This window comes from Rhipicephalus microplus, chromosome 5, assembly GCF_043290135.1.
Source record: "Rhipicephalus microplus isolate Deutch F79 chromosome 5, USDA_Rmic, whole genome shotgun sequence".
NCBI classification, from domain to species: domain Eukaryota; kingdom Metazoa; phylum Arthropoda; class Arachnida; order Ixodida; family Ixodidae; genus Rhipicephalus; species Rhipicephalus microplus.
Genome location: NC_134704.1, coordinates 213570886 through 213590565, shown reverse-complemented (window position 1 = coordinate 213590565; position 19680 = coordinate 213570886). Strand labels below are relative to the sequence as shown.

Here is a 19680-nt window from a genome sequence, read left to right as displayed (position 1 = left end):
TGCACGAAGTTTTGCAGGGTTGGGTACAACACCATGCTTGGACATGATGTGCCCTAAAATTGACAGCTCTCGCGCGGCGAAGCGGCACTTTTTGAGGCTCAGTGGGAGCTCAGCGTTGGTTAAACACGTCAGAACCAGACAGACGTACGAACAGACGGACAAACAGATGTACGGGCGCACAGACAGACAGACAGACGGACGGGAGGGCGGACGGACGAATGGATGGGTGGGCAGACAGACAGAGAGACGGATGGACGGGTGGACAAACAGACGAGGCGAGTGGATGATTCATGGCTTGCTGATGAAACCCTTCGCAGCTTCGCCCCACTCATCATCATTCACTCTGTGGGTATGCTGTGATTTTTTTTTCTCTGGGTACGATTCGTCGCGTCTGATGAGCGCGCCTGGTTTTCACGTAACTGTTGGAAATCAGAGGCGCATGCTTTCTTGAGAACTGGTTCGTGACAGCACATGACTTTATATATGCTACAGAGGAAAAACTCATTCCGATAATTTCGCGACGTTTTTCACTTTACCCTTACAACATCAGACTCACTGACGGGTAAAATTTTCTTCGCGGTATGAGCAATAAGCACCGTAAAAATGGCAGTTAGTCTCTTTACCCTAAAAGTGAACAGTTACCGTTAGAATCTACTGAAAAAAATTGCTAGTTACCGGTAGTGTGTTAATAGTAACTAGTTTTGTGTGAGGGTTTTACGTGCCGGAACGATGGATATCTGAGAATACATACACGCTCCATTCCCGGTACTGCAGCATGCCTATGATTTATCTGCCCAGCAGAACAACGACCGTCAATTTCCATTCTAACAATATGCACGTTTTCAATGGTAATGCCAACACTACGCATACTGCTAATTGAATCTTTGCAGCTACTTGTGGAACGTTACGTTTCGCAGTGCAGTGAAGTCAGTATTCTTTATAAAATTTGCAAAAATTAAATTTTCCTGACCGAAAACTAGCGAAATGAGCTCTAGCCTGCATGGACAAGATATATGTCGGAAATCCGTGAAATCTGTCTGACGTCACGTAAATAACCGACTGTAGTTAAGCAAGAAGTCTATGTGAATTTTGGCGTGGGTATGACGGCGACCGCTGTAGGCTTAGCTTGCGTTTATTTTCAGGCTGTAACCGACTATAGTAACTAGTTACTGCCCAGGACTGGTTACCATATGCTTACGTGGTTTCAGTTCCAGGAGTAATTGTAGCATAATGTCCCATGTATATTTTACCAAGGAAGCGTTCTATCCCGCAGTTCGCAAAAACTCTAGCGACGATGAGCAACCGGTGCTGTACCAACTGAGCAACCAAGGCAGATGCAAGGCACCTTACGAAAGCACCTTACATATCTCACACGCATTGCACAGCGCTTTCCGGAGGTGGGGCGGGATAGTATTGTCTTCTATGAGCAGTAATGAGAAGTATTATGCCATGAAACTTACTGGCACCCAACATTGTCTGCCTATAGTCAGCGATTTCTCGATGACGCAGTTACAGCGTGGCCTCGGAGATTGCTTTATTATTCTCCCGAGTAATAAGGAAACCGACACCAATGGACATGAATGCACTGTCACAGCATGTCACTTACCTCCTTAATTGACGGCGTTTTGAAAAAGTGCACATTGAATACCAGTTTGTGTCATGTAGTTTGACACGGGATTCACGTTACGCCGTGTTCAGGTATAGGTTAAAAAACATGGCATATCCACGATTTTTATGATGACGAGTAAGAGAAGCAGCAAGATCGTTCAGTGTTGTCATAATTACCCCTGACCTTGTCCATTCACGCATGCAAAGGGGTTCCAAGCGGTGCACTAAATATACAATGTTCATTAGTCACAACTTGTATGTTCAGGTCGTGTTCTGAATATCCTAGTGACTTCATTAATAATGTTTCTGGTATCGGATCTAGCCGGACATTGGCAAGGACTAGGCCCGGGAACATTCCCTTTGGTGGTTGTTTGTTGTTTTCAGTCTTACGAAATGCATCGTAGAGCATATCGAGATGTCCCGTACTGCACATGCCCGCCGTTGTCCGTGATAATCACCATCGTCTTCATCGTCATCATCGTCATGACGTATAAAGGGTACCTTACATGTCCTGTGCCTTAATGGTAGAAAGGGACGGTGTGGTCTTTACCGCTCTTGTTCTATACTGTCATAAGCATAATCGTCATCGCCAGTAGTTGCTACAGCGCACAATGCCAAAGCCTACGAATAATGCACAACCTCCAGTAGCTTCACACCTAAAACTTTAGGAACAATAGTTAATTGTCCCCGAAGTTTTAGGTGTGAACCTACTGAAGCTTGTGCATTATTTGTAGGCTTTGGCATTGTGCGCCGTAGCAACCACTGACGCATATTGCACATTGAAAGTTTGTGATTGTAATTTAACTAATCACGATCATAGGTGGTTGTCGTGGCGACTGAGGTGCGCCACGAGCCGTCAACGTAGGTGCATCCACGTCAAACGGGGCCACCGCTGGCAAACATCATTAGAAACTGCAGAAACTCATATTTACTGCACGATAAGCACTGTATCGATGAAGGCAATTATAACTTTGGTGTTATACCAATCCTTTTGATGGACGTATCACCCATGTTTTATTTAAAAATGTTAACAGCACATAGAACAGTTTGGAAAGAACGAGACAATGGAGGGAAAGAGCGCGACTTTAAACTAGATTTATTTCGATAAGAAGGGCATACATAAAAGACAAGGGGCAGGATGCGAGACAAAAAAGAAAGAAAAGAAAGGAAGTACAGGTGCTATCTTTGTTGCTTCACCCTTTTTTGTACTCCGAGAATGCCGCCTCATGTCAATACATGTGTCCTGAAACCCAGCCGGATAATCATATTCTTGATTTAAAAGCGCTATAGAGGCTGCGCTGAAGCACTAATCAAATCCGTTTCAATAAATTTGTGAGTTAGTTGAACCGCATGCTTTGCCAGCACTTTGCTTGCCAGGACAAGCTTTCCAGGACAAGCCAGGGCAATGAATGCTGATCTGACCCTGCACCGTATTGAAGACGTTGTCGTTGTGCTCACGCGATCTGTCTGTCTGTCTGTCTGTCTGTCTGTCTGTCTGTCTGTCTGTCTGTCTGTCCTTTCCAACTATGAATCTGCCTGTGCAGAGGTGAAGCCTATAACGTTCACTGGTGAGAGGAGACATGGCTCGTAGCCTGATTCCATCGGCGTGCTTCCCCCGCCCTGGCGTCGGACGTGACTACAGGTGGGACACCTGGGACACGTGGGACAACAGCCGGCTGTTCGACCAGCACTTCGGCACCGCACTGCTTGATGATGACCTGTGGGCTCTCAGGCCCGCACGGATGGGCATGCGGGCTCCTTTCCGTAGACAGTTGTCCAGGGGAGGAGGCGGGGTGTCCGAGCTGCGGAACGAGCCGGATTCCTTCCAAGTGAGTGTAACAATCGGCCAACTAATTCTCTTCAGTTTGTACGTAACCTCACAAATCTCTAATGCTATTGAAGGAAATCGGAAACTACACAGATGCCCAAGAAAATTTAAGGATATATATAGGAAATGTGATGCCAACCACGGAAAAGCACTACATGAACAACGAGGAGAGGTGTGAGTTTGGCTGCAATCTGGATCGTTTTGTTTGATTGAACTCTTTTTTTCAAGTTATTTGGAGAGATGAATGAGTTAATTGTGAGGCAGAAAGGTGCAAAGACGGTGAAAAGCAAAGGTGTATGCGCACACACGGAGGGTGCTTGTTTCTCATCGGCTGTCGTTAGCTTCGCGTTTGAAGACGCTACGTATTTGTGGTAATGTTTTACAAGTTATTAGGGTGTTTTAGTGGTGCTGGTGTGCCATGCTTTATATGCTGCGAGATTACCATTGAGTATATCTTTAACTGTATCCCGGTCTTGAAGGTCAACACTTAGGTTGATGAAGGTGGCTCTCACTTTGGGGCAGCGAGGTTTAACTTTTGTGGGCCATCTGGATGGCTTCTGCTTTATCTCAAAGAGCTACACTGTACAACACTGTTTGCCGCGAGTCTCTTTCCTTGTCACGGTCTCTGAAAGCAACAAGACACGGCCGAAACCTGTGCCATTCACCTAGAGCAACGATTCCATTCCACTTCACGCAATTGATTTGGATCTCTCTGTCTGTATATATCTTGCCAATGAAGCTTGGATTCGGGTAAGCTATTACCACGACACAAAAACATTTCATGTTCCCGAGTCGCTCGATCATAACGGCCACTTTATAGGGTGGTAGGAGATATACAGGTCTTGCAGATTGAAATGGTTACGTGTCGACCACGAGCTTCTGGAACTGCCGCCCTAACCGTGTGGTAGAGCCACTCGGCTAAAATAACCTGTCTCGTGCTCACCGCTTGTGCTTGCCGCTTCCAATGAGCGGCACCACTGTGCAGGTGATGCTGGACGTGAGCCACTTCTCGCCGGAAGAGATCACGGTCAAGACGGTGGACCGGTGCATTAGCGTGTTGGCTCGCCACGAGGAGCGCATGGATGAGCACGGCTTCGTGTCTCGCGAGTTCACACGCCGCTACGTCCTGCCCGAAGACACGCTGCCCGAGCAGGTGTCCTCGACGCTTTCGCCTGATGGTGTGCTCACCATCACGGCGCCCAAGGTGCCTCCTTCCACGGCGCCCAATGAGCGCATCGTGCCTATTGCCATGCAAGGCGCCGCCGCTGCTGCCATGCCGCTAACGGTGCAACACGAGCCCTGACGCTCGCCGGTGGACAATAAAATTGTTTCGCAATGTCTTGTCTATGCATTGTTTCTGATTAAGAAGCCAACATATGGAACTGATTAAAGTACAAAGCCAGCCAGCTTGAGAGGCGAACACATTTATTGACGAATACAGAATAGCTCGCCCATTCTCGGCGAACTTTTGTGCCGATGGGGGGGGGGGTGGGAGAGGCTCATTACACCTGGTCGTCGCGTGAGACACACAGGCTTCTCGCTATTCTGGGTTGTGCTTTGTAATGAGGAGAAAAAATTTGAAAGGGTTGAGAAACACGCAGGTTGGTTAGTTGGTTCGTTGTGAAACTTTATTGTGGTCTCGCAAGGCACGCGTTAGCGCCCAGCGGGCGACTTGCTTGTTGGGACAGTCAAGCCAAGCCTTTCGGCTACTCCACGGGCCTACTGGACCACCCGAAGTTGGTCAGCCAGCAGGGAGCTGTGTAGGACCCACTCCTACCTGACCGAAGTAGTGTAGGGGTTAGTGTACATTGCTTTGCACTTCCAGAACATGTGCGCTACCGTGGCTACATGCCAGTCAAGCGTCATTGCGGAACATGTCTGGATAAACACCATGAAGGGAGCTCTGGTTAAGTGCGTGTTCATCTGCAGTAGTCTGAGCGTAAGAGCTTCTGGCCTATTATGTTTTAGATGATGGAGTGGATATAGTCTTCGCGCAAGGTAAAAAATGTGTTTTTACACTGTACGTGGCAGGGGCACCCTAGCAGTTTTCGGCAACCCCGTTGTCCCCGAATCATCGCCCGGAATCAGCGCGGCCGGCATGCGCGCGCACGATCTCGTGGCCAGTGTGTGGGAAAATCCTCTCAAAAAAGTGTGTGCTGAGCACTTGGTATTTCACGAAACCTTACTCAAGAAGTGAAGTTTGCTTTGAGAGCTCATCGGACAGAACCCCATTCTGCTCGACCGGACTCTGACTCGGAATCGCTAAACTTTTTGTCAACCAAACTCACTCAGACTCAAGCTCGCCATAGTGTTACCACCCAGACTCATGACTGACCTGAGTTTAAGTGAGCCAAATAATGAGTCCGTCGGCGTAAAATGATATTTTTTATCATGGTTTCAATTCTTTTCGACGTCAATATCTCACATCATTCGGCCTTGATAAAACACCCTTTGTTCGTGTACTTTTAAATATGAATTTTCAGTGGTTGCAATCTAGTAAAACATTTTTTAAATACGTGACTCACTGGAGATATTTTATCAAGAATGTTACATAAAGAGTTCGCTCGGGTGAGGTCTTGACATATCGCGACCCCTTTTGCATCCTTGATCACGTAAAACTGAGGGGGCATGTGAACGCTATGTGTGTTGAGATACGTGTGAATGGAGCTGAGTGTAAACGTGAGCGAATATGAGACTGTCAGTAGTGCAGAAGTTGAGCAGATAGGAACGCAGATAGCAGTGGGGAAACACTAAAAACGTTAACACATTTTCGATAAATGTCAATCAGAATTCGAAGAATGCGTGAAGGTAACCCTTCGTTGTGGTTCACCAAAAGTGACTTCAAATCCAATTAAATGAAACTTTATTTCAACATTTGTACAATGTTGAGGACTATGAACAAAAATCCAGCAAGGCTTGACGAGGTTCATGGCTCATATTTTTCAGGCAGAAACAAGCAACGAATGAGAGCAGCAACTCAACACTGAAACATAACTTATAAATTATAAGCTAGTGACACAACTCATAATACACAATACACAAATCTAGAAACATTACTCATCATTAGACATATAGCTTAGAATTAGCTCATATTTTTCAGGCAGAAACAAGCAACGAATGAGAGCAGCAACTCAACACTGAAACATAACTTATAAATTATAAGCTAGTGACACAACTCATAATACACAATATACAAATCTAGAAACATTACTCGTCATTAGACATACTGAAAATTCAAAAGTAAGCAAAATAAAATTTATATGAATGACAACGCAAAAGTTGATGAACAGAATACATATAAAAAGTGGAAACAGATGTTTTATACAAAAATATATACCGCATTTTGGCCACTACCACATAGGCATGTGCACATACAGCATATGTTGACTTTTTGACACAACGAACTGAAATGTTATTTGACGTTATTCATGCTTGAAAGGTATGAAAGTTTATGCTGCAACATTCGGTAGGTATAACTTTTTCTGGACCTCAGTAGTTAGTTCCCATATTTCGAAGCTCCTTGTGTTAATTGTTTTATGTTTTGGCATCAAATTGGAAATGCGTTTTAGGGTGTCATTTTTTCTAATACTGTTGTCATAACTTATTTTCAATATATTTTTGTAAATGTTAGGCATTGGTAGCAGATGCAATTTTTCGAAAAGAGGACTCGTTGGCGTTATGTACGCAGCATTTAGAATACAATGCATAGCTTTTTAGCATTCTATGGAGAGTAGAAATGTTAGTAACTGTTGAGCCCCAGACGAAATGACGGTAGTTTAGGTATGATAGAAACAGAGATTCATATAATGTATGTTTAACCCTTTTTGGACGAAAAAAAACTTGACTTGCACAGTAATCCAATCACCTGAGAGAGTTTACCCACCACCATTTGCACGTGATCATTCCATGATGGATGTTGCTCAAACATGACACCAAGGCATTTAAAAGAGCTTACAATTGGCTGAATGAAGTTATTGAGATTGTGGAGATATGTAAATTTGCACTAGGCTTATCTACTAAGCGCAACCGTGTTAGGGTGCGAAGTCCTCCACTGCCGCTGCATGCAACGACGATGCGGCCAGGTTCATCGTTTTCTCCGACACGGCGCAGAAACCACGCACGAGGCAGAAAACAAGAACAACGGGTTTATTAACCCAAGATGCAGCACAGTGTGAAACTCACGTGCTTGCAGGCCGTATAGGGAACTCCGCAAGACCTAGCAAGTACGCTTGCCTAGGGCGCGACGACTCCCGCACAAGGGCCGAAGTCGAACACACGAACGAGAAGCCGCCTGCTTAAACGAGCGTCAACCCCTCGTGAAGGCCTGAGAGCATCTGCCGCGGCGAGCGAATCGTCGGGCGCAACACAGCTCGTAGGAGAGGAGGATGTCACGCGCGCCCAAAGGGAAATGGCGCTGCGTTGTGACGTAGCCCGCGCAGCGCGCCAGCGTAGCGTGCCCGGACATGCCAGCGCGGGAAGGAGCCGACGCTTCACTTGCCCAGACCAAGAGGCGCCCTGGCAGCAATCTTGGCGGATGCCTGTGCTTATGCGCGCCCGGGCTACGCCGTCGGCGCACGCGTGGCAGCTGGGGAGTGAGGCGCGCGGTAGGAGGGCACTCTCGATTCCCACATTCCTCCCTCTTAAGGCCGAGGCCGCCCTAAAGACGCCGTAATAAAAGCATCCGCCGACACGTTTATTCGGAACAACCGAATAAAGGTGTCCAGATCAGTGTCGTCCAAGAGATCGACGGGCGCCCCAGTGTCTTCGTTTGGCAGCGTCTCAGCAGGAACCAGGGGCCGCCGGAGAGTGGCAGAACCCGCAGCAGCGATGGCCGACTTGAACGATGAGTCCGTGACGAGCGCCGCCACGACCACCTGAACGGAGTAGGTCGACAAGGCAGGTTGAAGTCCCGGGCCAGGCGGCACCGCCGGAGTGGACAGGACCGCAGGGGCACCACCGGACTTCGTTCGGTGAACCCGTGAACGGAGGTGGGTAGCCTCGTGCACCAGTAGGACTCCGCAAGCGTCGCAGTAGGAGGCCTCGGGAACAGACGGCATCGAGGCACCTCCAGAAGCGTCGAGCAGGTCCGAAAGGGTGCGCTTGCGGAAAGGACGCGGGACGGACTCGGGGTCTAACCCCACCCAGACTTTGGACCAACGACGAGTCGACACGAAGGCAACCGGGGCCTCAGTGCCATGTAGGAACGTCCACGTAGCGACTTCACTACGAGGCGGTGTCTTGTTAGCCGGGGCAGGGGGAGCATTCGACGGAGGCGGCATGGACGCGGCCGGTGCCCGCGGAACGACTGAGCGCGCGGCTGGTCTCCCGGGCTTTTTCTTGAAAGAACGCGTCATCGAGGAGGACATAACGAAAGCTGGGGTGTCGGTGAAAAGCCAAAACGCAACTGAAGGTGCGGTCCCGGAGGCGCGACAGGCTGGCCCAATAAAGAGAGCCTACTCCGTCGGATTGAAGGTTGCGTCAGCCAATAGGGCGCACGCTTCCCTTCTCCCGCCGACTACGCGGAAGATACCAAGTGAGATTGAGCCACCGGGGAAAGGGCTTTTTTTTCTCGAGCAGCCGGAAGCGCTGGGAACTGAATGGATATTCCGCGCGCAGCGCATGTAATGGTATTCCCAGAGAGAAAGCTCGCCAGGTCGCCGTTGCTCTTGCTGCTGAATAGGCTCTAGCACAGCAGCTATAAATCTCCGCTCCCTTACATGGAGGGGATAACGTCTCGCTACAGGCTGGAGGCGAAAGTCAGCCTAAGTGCGTTTTCGCAGGTTGTAGCGGTGGCGTGGTTCGGAACGAGCCTTATCCCGGTTTCCCTGTGGTTCGGTGATCGCCTCCCCCTCCCCGAAGTCGTTGCTGCGGGCAACGAAAGGTTTGAGGTTTGAGGGAGTCAGCCAGCTTGTATACCAGGGGCGACACTTTGGTCTGCATTTGGTATGGGCCCAACCACTTGGCCGAAAGGGAGGCCGAGATGCCTTTGGCGGCGTCACTCAAGGCGTGATTGCGCCTGGGGACGAGATCGCCGACATCGTAACGGACATCCCGATGCGACCGGTCATATTGAGCCTTCTGACCAGCTCGCGCTTTTTCCAGGTTGGAACGCGCCAGGTCGAGGGCCGCGTCCATTCGTGAGCGCAGTTCCGCCGCGTAGCCAGACGGGGTGACCATCACGGCGCTTGCACCGCCACTGCCCCGCAGGACGCTGTCCATGGGGTTAGGCAGCTCGCTCTCAAAGTTGAGAAAGGCGGGCGTGTACCCTGTCGAGTGATTGACCGTAGACCGCAAGAAGAAGCCTATCTCGTTGAGACAGGCATCCCAATCACTGTGTTGCTGCGAAAAGGCTGTCAGCAAGGGCTTGAGGTTTTGGTTGATCCGCTCGGTCGGGTTGGCCTGTGGGTGATACGTGGTTGTTTTACGGCGCTTAATGCCAAAGGCAGCACACGCATCCACAAACACCTTGGCCGTGAAATAGGATGCATTGTCCGTGATCAACTCCGCCGGAAAGCCAAAACGGGTAAAGACCTCGGTCAACTTGTCCCAGATTACGCGTGCCGTTAACTTCCGAAGGGGAAACAGTTCGACCCACTTCGTGAAGTGATCAGTGACAGCCAGGAGAAAAAATATGGCCTCTCCGGCTTCTTGAGAAAGGTCCCATAATGTCACAGGCCGTGACCTGCCAAGGTTATTGGCTGTCGATCGGCTGCATGAGCCCGGGAGGCTTGCCCCCGCGAGGCTTGACGCATTGGCACACGCGGCATGAGCGGGCGTAGTGAAGGGCATCGCGCTTCATGCCTGGCCAGGTAACGCAGCGGCACAAGTTTTGAAAACTCTTAAGGTGACTCAAGTGTCCGGCCAACCACGAGTCGTGGAATTAATCTAGGGTGGCTTTCCTTAGACTGCGGGGCATCACCACCTTGAAAGACTGCTGAGGAGCTTCTTCAGATGGGACGTAGCGCAGGAGAACGCCGTCGGCATCAAGCAGGTACGAGTCCAACGTGCCCGCAGCAATACCAGCCTGTGTACGGCATTCTGCGCCGACAGCAATACCAGCAGTCTGTTCGCGCCCGGCGGTTTGACCGCCCTGCTACACTTGGGAGCTCAGCTCTTTGAGCTCGTCAACAATGTGTTGTTGAAAAAACGGATCGTCCTGCTGTGCCTTCAGCATCTCCTCTCTGCTAAAGACGATACTGGTGGACGTGACAGGGTCTACCAGGTATGCGTCCTCACCCGATGCTGTCGACTCGAAAGTCACTTCGCCATCGGGGTTCACGCCTTTCGTCCTTTTGGAGCCGCAGGGCCCAGGGTCTACTTGATGCGACTGCTCTCGGGAGTGGCAGACACAAGTGCCGGACGCCAAAACGGGGGCAAGCGACAAGGCTTCAGCCACGACGTTCGAACTCCCTTTCCGGTAGCGCAAAACAACGTTGTACCGCTGCAAGGTCAACTCCCAGCACGCGAGGCGGCCCGAGGGCTCGCGCAAGCGCTTAAGCCAGGTGAGTGCCATGTGGTCCGTTTTCACCATGAATGGCACGCCGTCGACATAACAGTCGAACTTCCGGAGAGCAAAAACTATAGCGAGACATTCCCTTTGTGTGACGCTATAGTTAAGCTCGGCGGCGTTAAGTGACCGGCTCGCAAAGGCGACTGGCCGGAGGGCGCCTTCGTGCTCCTGAAGGAGTACCACGCCGAGACCCAGGTCGCTCGCGTCCGCTTGGACAACGAACTCCCTGTTCAGGTCGGGCGGCTTTAACTCGGCTGTGGCCACTACAGCTTCGGAAAGCGCCTTGAAGGCTCGCTCTTGTTTTGGCCCCCAGCTCCATCGTGCCGACTTTTTCAAGAGTGTAGTCAAGGGCGCTTTGAGGGGCGCACAGTCTGGGATGAACGGTCGATAGTAGTTTACCATGCCCAAAAAGCGCCTCAGGGCATGAAACTTTGCCGGCGTCGGGTACTCCACAATGGCACGTACCTTCTTCTCGCATGGCAGAACACGACCGCTCTGAATGGTAAAGCCTAATAGTGAGATGCGAGTCTCAGATATTTGAGCTTTGTTCGGGTTCAGAGTCAACCCGGTGGCATGCAATCTCCTGAGGACATCCTCCAAGTGGTGAAGGTGTTCCTCGAACGTTCGAGAGCAGATGACGATGTCGTCGAGGTACGCCATGGTGTGTTGCCATTTAGCGTCCCCTATAACACGGTCTATCAATCTCTGAAACGTAGCTGCAGCTCCAGAACAGCCAAACGGCATGCGGGTAAACTCGTACAAACATCTGTGAGAGGTGAACGCAGTTTTCTCCGCGTCAGCTTGCTCCATCTGAACCTGTAGGTAACCGCGGCTAGCATCCAAGGTGCTGAAGTAGCAAGCACCGCCTAGAGCAGCCACTATCGAGTCAACGTTAGGCATAGGATAAGCATCCTTCCTCGTGACCTCGTTCAGCCGGCGTAGTCCACACAGAGCTGGTGAGAGCCGTCTCTTTTGGGGACTATTACTACCGGTGAACCCCAAGGGCTGTTTGAGCGTTGGACAACTCCGGTCTGAATCAACTCATTCAGTGCCTGGTCAATTGCTTTCCTCTTTGACGCACTAACGGGGCGAGCATAGCATTTCCACGGTAGTGCGTCGCCATGGTCAATCCGGTGCCTCACCAGAGAGGTGCAACCCGGGCGTTCTGTGAACGTGTAGCGGAAATGTGTCAACAGCGACGACAGACGTGCTTTCTCGCGTTTTGAAAAGCTGTCCGGCAAAGGCGGCAGCGAGCCATTCGAAATGCTGCTTAGCTGGGGGTCACCGGCATAGCCGAGACCTCGTTCACCGCGGCAGCAATATGCTCGAGGGAAAGCTGTACACAGGGACCATTTTCCGCTGCGCCGGCCAAAGGGCCAGTCTTGTCATCGGAGGGGGAGACGCAGGCTGCGGGGGCAACGCTTAGTCTCCTCTCCTCCTTCCTCCTCGTGGCGTCCGGCGACTTACTGGCAGCCGAGACCACGGGAAAGACCAGGGAGATCCACAAAGCGCTGTCGGCGTGCGCGATTCTCCCAACGCACAACCAACCGCGCAGTGCCGCACGAGGTGGTGGTACCGCTGGCGAGGTGGAAGGCAGTGTCGCAAGCTCGAATGCGGGCAGAGCGGTCGCGCAAATGAGCCCTCACCTCTTCGCTGAACAGCGAGATCGAATCCCCGCTACCCAGAAACGCCGCAAACTCTCGACCAGCGATCGTAAGGGCGATGAACGGCACTGGCGTGGCTGGAATGTCATGTCCAGCGTGACACGCCATTGGTGCCAGAGGTTCTGTTACACCCCCGTGCTCTCTTACTGCTGCCGCCGCCGACAAGGTCGAGCTCACCAACGGCTCACCTCGTTTCCCGACGGGCGAGCAGGCCATTGTGTCGGTTGGAGCGCGTTGCACTCACACGCGGTGTGACCACGCTCACGGCAACGAAAGCAGACAACGCCTTTTCCTCCAACAGTGGGGGGGGGGAAATTTTGGCAATCCTTTAAAGCTACGAGGTGTCCGTTCGCTAGCCACAGTGGGGGCTCCGCGATCGCATATCCTCTCGTGCACATTTGCACGGGGCTTCCGTTCTTTTTCACGCTGCCGGGCAACGGTGGCCGCCCGGACGTACGAGTACGGGTCCAGAGTGCGATCCGACACGTCGAGCGCGTCTCGGCCTCTCGCGATACAGGCCGCCTCATGCTTCGGGGAACTCCGGTGTGACGAGTCATGAACAGCCCATGCGCAACTAACGCTTCGCTGAGGGGACTCGGAGCCTCCTTTTAAAGCACTAGGCTGCGAGCGCACCGCTTCCAAAACGAACGTTTAGGAGCTGCGCCGCAGTTGCGTGCAGCGGCGACTGCTCCGACGCGGGCGCGGCCGTAACAGGTGCGTGCGCCTGTTCCCCAACATGCGCGTCCGACCGAAAAGGGCCAGTACACGACATAGAGGAGGGTAGGGTTTGCGCTCCTACTGGTGCTTGAGGCCTCACGCGACTGGCAAGCGCGTCGACAGCGGAGCACGGTGGCCCACGTCTGTCGAAAGCGTCACCCACGTGAGTTTCCGGCCAGCGAGCGTCGGTGAACGCGGCTACGTTTGTCGGTTAAGCGAGCAGGCTCGCAAACGACATCGTTAACCCTTTGCGCTCGCGACCGTGGCGGGTCAGTAAGCGCGTTCCCGCCAGCACCTGAGTGCCCCCAGTAGGAAGGACTGGGTGCGGCTGTTTGAGCTGTCAACCGTGCTGCTGGCGGGGAAAGGCCAGCGAGCGGAGACTGCGCCGGGAACGGGCCCGTAAGCGCGTGAGTCTCGAACACCAAATACAGCCCGTTACTGGCTTGGCTAGGACTGTGGTCCTCGTTCAAGCGACTCGCATCACCGTAGGGGGCCCCGCCCCGCCGCGGTGGTCTAGTGGCTAAGGTCTAGTGGTCTTGTGGTGGTCTAGTGGTGGTCTAGTAGCTAGTGGCTTAGGGCTGCTGACCCGCAGGTCGCGGGATCAAATCCCGGCTGCGGCGGCTGCATTTCCGATGGAGGCGGAAATGTTGTAGGCCCGTGTGCTCAGATTTGGGTGCACGTTAAAGAACCCCAGGTGGTCCAAATTTCCGGAGCCCTCTACTACGGCGTTTCTCATAATCATGTGGTGGTTTTGGGACGTCAAACCCCACAAATCCATCAATCAACCGTAGGGGGCCCCGAAAAAGTGATCTCTCTCGGTGAACGAAAGCAGAGAGTCGCCGAGAGGGCCATACCCCGTGCTGTTGCAGCCGTCCGCCTCGAACGAGATCAAGTCCGTCGCCACAGGATTGAACAGGAACGAGCGCCTCGAAGAGGTCTGCTCTGAAGCCATGCCGAAGCCATGCCGAAAGTTGGGCGCCAGTTATGTGGAGATAGGTTTGCACTAGGCTTACCTACTAAGCGCAACCATGTAGGGATGCGACGTCCTCCACTGCCGCTGCGTGCGACGACGCTGCGGCCGGGTTCGTCGTTTTCTCCGACACGGCGCAGAAACCACGCACGAGGCAGAAAACAAGAACAACGGGTTTATTAACCCAAGATGCAGCACAGTGCGACACTCACGGGCTTGGAGGCCGTATAGGGAACTCCGCAAGACCTAGCAAGTACGCTTGCCTAGGGCGCGACGACTCCCGCACAAGGGCCGAAGTCGAACGCACGAACGAGAAGCCGCCTGCTTAGCAGCGCGTCGACCCCTCGTGAAGGCCTGAGAGCATCTGCAGCGGTTAGCGAATCGTCGGGCGCAACACAGCTCGTAGGAAAGGAGGATGTCACGCGCGCCCAAAAGGAAATGGCGCTGTGTTGTCACGTAGCCCGCGCTGCACGCCAGCGCAGCGTGCCCGGATATGCCAGCGCGGGAAGGAGCCGACGGTTGACTGGCCCAGACCAAGAGGTGCCCTGGCAGGCATCTTGGCGGGTTCCGGTGCTTATGCGCGCCCGGGCTACGCCGCCGGCGCGGCGCGGCAGCTGGGGAACGAGGCGCCCGGTAGGAGGGCACTCTCGATTCCCACAAGATGTAAACTCGTTGAAGTGTCAATGTTTCGATTTTTTGGTCTAAAAGGTACAGCTTTTCTTTTATTAACGTCGATTTTCAATGAGGTCGCTGTGCTCCAAGACGACATAGAAGTGTGGCAGCTTGGGCTAGTTGGTATGGCATGACGATAGTTACAGCGCGAGAACAAAACGACGACACAGAGACAAGAAGACAAGACGACGACACAGAGACACAGAGTGCTCGTGTCTATCGTGTCCTTCTTGTCTCTGTGTCGTCGTTTTGTTCACGCGCTATAACTATCGCCAAGACGACAGTTTTGATAGAATTACGTTGGCTTTATTCATGGCATCCTCAGCATCTTTCGCAGTTGCAAGAATTGTGGTGCCATCCGCATATATAATAAATTTTACATCATGATCAATGCTCACTAAATAATTATTATAAATGTAAAAAGCAAAGGACCAAGGTGCTTCCCTGTAGTACTCCTGCAGCAAGTGGCTTCACATTAGACGTGTAAATATTATTTACCACTTTTTGCATGTGATGCTGAAAGTAAGATTTTATCATTTCAGAAATTCTCCCCGGAAGCCATAGTAGTTTATTTTTCCATAAGTGTGGTATTGTTACGAAGTGAAATGTCTTTGAATAGTCTACAAAATAACCAATGCACATAGCTGACGTTCAAAAAATTCTTATATTCTTTCCTTTTGTGTTAGAAGGGCTGCTTCAGTAGATTGTCCTTTGGTGAACCCAAAGAGCATATTGGTCATTATGTGTGCTTAGCTATAGAGACAGAAATATGGCTTTAAATTAACCTTTCAAGCAGTTTTGAAAAATTGGCAAGACTGATAATGCTCGATTATTAGTTAAAGCGCTTTTATCTTCACCCTTGTGTAACACTATACGTTTAGTAATCTGGAGGCTTCTTTGGAAAAGTAGCACAGGATAAAACCAGATTGTAGAAGTGTGTAAGGGCCGGACTGATGGAATATATTACGTACTTTGCAGGCACAAATTCGAAACCATCAGCATCACTACATTGGGTATTTGTGATTGATAGAAATGTGTCATTTATTCTCTTGGGTGTCATAGGAGCCAAAAATTCAGAATGACTGGTTCGGGCACTAAAAAAGTTCAGACAATTGGGATAGAGAAATAGTCATTGAAGGTTTCTGCTAAATATTTTTCTGGTATTAATTTCTATCAATTTCCATCTTACTAATAGTCTCCTTACAGTCATCTCAGTCAAGAACAGCGTTAATACATTTCCACTGATTGTCACATTTATTTCAACACCAACGTCAAATAAATTTTGCAAGTCTACTCTTTTCTCCCAACATAAACGGCTGTTCACTTTATTCCTTTGAACCTTGAATTGACGCAAGGTTTCTTCAGACCGTGTTGAAATGAAATTATGGAATAAGCGATTTTTATGCGTATTTCTTTTAAACAATGATTTGTGACTCAGGGATTTTTGCACTTGCGGCCAGGTTTAAAAACTTTGTACCTTAAACATTTCTCATATGCAGCTTTAAACTTCTCATGAAAATATTCATACGCAGCTTCAGGATCGGCAATAAGCAGCGAAGTGACCAATCAATGAACAATATTTCATTACAAAAATTGTCTAAGTTGTGTGCATTTACGTCCCGTGCAGACAAACATGTACGATTTGCGCTTTTATGAGGCTTGCTTAAATATAAATATTGGGAGATGATCGCTAATGTGAATTCCTACAACACCTGATGATAAATGTGTATTTTGAACATTATTTAGGAAGACGTCTATCAGTCTAGTTATGTCCAGTGAAATATATGTAGGAATTTTTATTAAATTTTTAAAACCATTGCATCGAAGTATCCTACATATATCGTCTCATGGTTTCAAATTCTCCAGAAAGTCAATGTTTATATCACCTTCCATAATGAGTTTAAAGCGGTTATTGATTTTCCTGCTTAGGTAATCATCCTTAAAAGAAAGCTAGGTAAGCTCGCACCTGGAGGTCTATATAAAACACGATACACATTATCATTGTATTTCACCGAGAGAACTTCAGCGTCAAAAGTAACAAAGGAAAATTACTCAACACTCTAAGGCAAAATTGCCCGAAAAAGGAGTAACGCGGAGCCCAGTAGGCGCGCGCGATGAACAGATAAACAGTTGAGGAGTAACCATAGAGGGAAGCGGGCCGTCTGCAAACCACTTAGTCTCCAAGCACACTCCGAAGGGTTGAACAGACGTGCGCAAAGCGTTGCCAAGGTGACCAGCTCTGCGTCATTTCCTCTCCTGGCTCAGTATTTCCCCGTATATTGCTGGTGACAGTTCGCTTTGCGTTGTGCTCGGAGTGCTCGACCACGGCCGCCTGGATTCGACAATCTAGGAATAACGACGTGGTGCTTGTGTGTACGCTTGGACGAGCGGGTCAGCTGCTTTTAAGTTTCACTGCACTCATGAAGTCTGGAGCTGGTCTCGACACGTCACCACGACGCGCTGTGCATTTCTGGCTTCTAGATAGTCACGACCAACACACGACAACAACTGTTGGGAAGGCCAACATGGCGGCCGAGAAGACAGCAGGCCTATCGGATACATTACTTAATCCGACTCAGGGCAGAAATCAGCGCTGGATTCTTTCGCACGTAGGTGATCATTCTTTATCCTACTCCACGTGTTGCGTGCGCGATACGGATCACGCTTGCTGGCAACGGGCCCGGTCGTGTTGTTTATCGCACGCACAAAATTCACCGCGAAGGTCAGCTTGGGCGTCTGCAGTTCGCCTGTGCTTTGCGACCATCTGGAAATTGTCCGCCATTGCTGCCGCCCTCCCGTACGCTCACTCATCGAGTGCTCGCCTGTATTCGCCACCGCGATGAGCTCCGGGCTCACGATATTGGGCTGAGACCTCGTCGCTGTGTTGGGAGTCTTCGAAAACACGTTGCTGGTTCTCGTAACGAGCTTGGTTGTGGTATGTTGCGCGCTGTAAGTGCACCAGAACGGGCTGGCGGGGCTTTCGCCAACGTCGGAACTCAGTAAAAATTGGTCGCCATTACAGTTGGCTTCCCCGTCAGTCGGTCACGAGCAGTTCGGCGCCATCTGTTGGCCGCGGCGGCGGACTCGCGGTTGCGCGCTGCACTCGCACTCGCTCGAGTTTGTAGGAAATGGTCGCATTACCCTTGATATCTTCGGCGCTAGCTCTAAACCAGCTCAGCGCTGTACTTGTCGGCGGCCAAGCGTACGCTTGCTCTCCTGTTCGAAGTTTTCTGGCGGCAGACACTCCGCGTGCAGTTCCGTGTTTGGTCTCGCGTTCGCTTGCTCGAGCTGAACGACGTCACTCGCTTAGAACTCGTCGACTTGTTGGCGGCACGGTGGTTCGGGCAGTTGTGGCTGCGGCCACCGCTCCTAAGCTGTTGGGATACGGGGACCGAAATGAGTCCTTGACAATGGGTGACATCACGGTGAAATTATTAGCATGTAATATCTCACGTATGTTTTTATGTAACCTTGTACGTGTTTCTCATATGCATTCGTATTAATCCTTTGTCACGTGTGACTCACTATTTTACATACTTATTGTGCAGCCGTAGGCACACAGCGTGCTAAAAGCTGCGTGCGCTGGCGTCTGCGATGTCTGTCATTCATCTATTTCGTCATAGCAGCTTCATGAGGGTTCTAAGAGATGTGAAGGTAGAGTTATTTGTGTGTCATATTTTACACGCATATTTTTATATTAACTTGCACGTACTTGTTATATGCGTGCATCTTCATCTGTCACGTAATAACTATTTTTACAGTCTCATTGTACGTATAGCCGTGGGAACACAACCGGTAGAAGGCTGGGTGCGCTGGCGTCTGCAATGCCTGTCATCTATTGCTTCCGTCGGAGGAGCTCCACAAACAGTGATTAAGATGTGACATTGAGACTGGACTTGACACTTCACCATGAATTCACTTTAAGAAATTGAGAAACTTCCTTTGTATGTAGAAAAATAAAAGATTTCAATGTGTCACTTTTGTCTTTCGTTGTTGCCGTGACTGTGAAAGCAGTTACACATAGGTGGCTAAGTACTTTTTCGCGTGTTCTTTTCTGCGCTAATTGTTGCTCACTCCGCAGAAAAACAAGCGGAAAAAGTATTAGGCCTGGCAGGAAAAAATAAAAAAACAATGCTTGAACTGGGGATAAAAAATTTATCTGAATGGAGTAATTGAGTGGATCAACCGTTTGTCCGGCGAGGTGCAACTGCAAGGACTAACGGTTGCCCGGTAAAATGTAAATGTGGGGAATAACAGTTGCCCTATAAGGTGCAATTGTGAGTACTAAATGTTAGTCCCTTGAGCTCGTCTCTCGGGATTAACTGTTAGACCCTGTTCCGATAGTTCTTAAAGGGATTTATGGTTGTGACAGCCCCGTTATATAGGTGCAAAAGGACAAACGACACACCCTTTTAACACCTTTTTGATTTAGAGTGAATGGTCTGGCACAGTAGCGTGCTTTTGTCATTAACATAACGCCTCCTCTTCTTCGGGAAGGCCTCTTTACAAAAAAAATGTAATAAATGCAGGCAACTTGAACAAATCTGTATTATTTTAAACTCAGGTTTAGTTATCATAAGTACATCAGGGGAGAAACCAAACATAGTCAAAAGCGCACCAATTTCATCTTCCTTGTTTCCAACTGATTGTGCGTTAACGTAGACGAACGACAAAACATTCTTGTTTCTTGCATACAAGTAACCAACTTCGC

At 50.2% G+C, this 19680-nt stretch overlaps 1 protein-coding gene across 1 annotated transcript in view; it reads left to right on the top strand.

Annotated features, from left to right (window-relative positions):
• Positions 1-4772, top strand: part of LOC119173534 (alpha-crystallin A chain) — a 186436-nt gene extending 181664 nt beyond the window's left edge. The window contains exons 2-3 of the mRNA XM_037424342.2: positions 3153-3437; positions 4422-4772. Coding sequence (XP_037280239.1) covers positions 3189-3437; positions 4422-4739 — 567 coding nt within the window. The 5' untranslated portion in view covers positions 3153-3188 and the 3' untranslated portion in view covers positions 4740-4772. The remainder of the gene's footprint in view (positions 1-3152; positions 3438-4421) is intronic.
• Positions 4773-19680: the final 14908 nt, after the last annotated feature.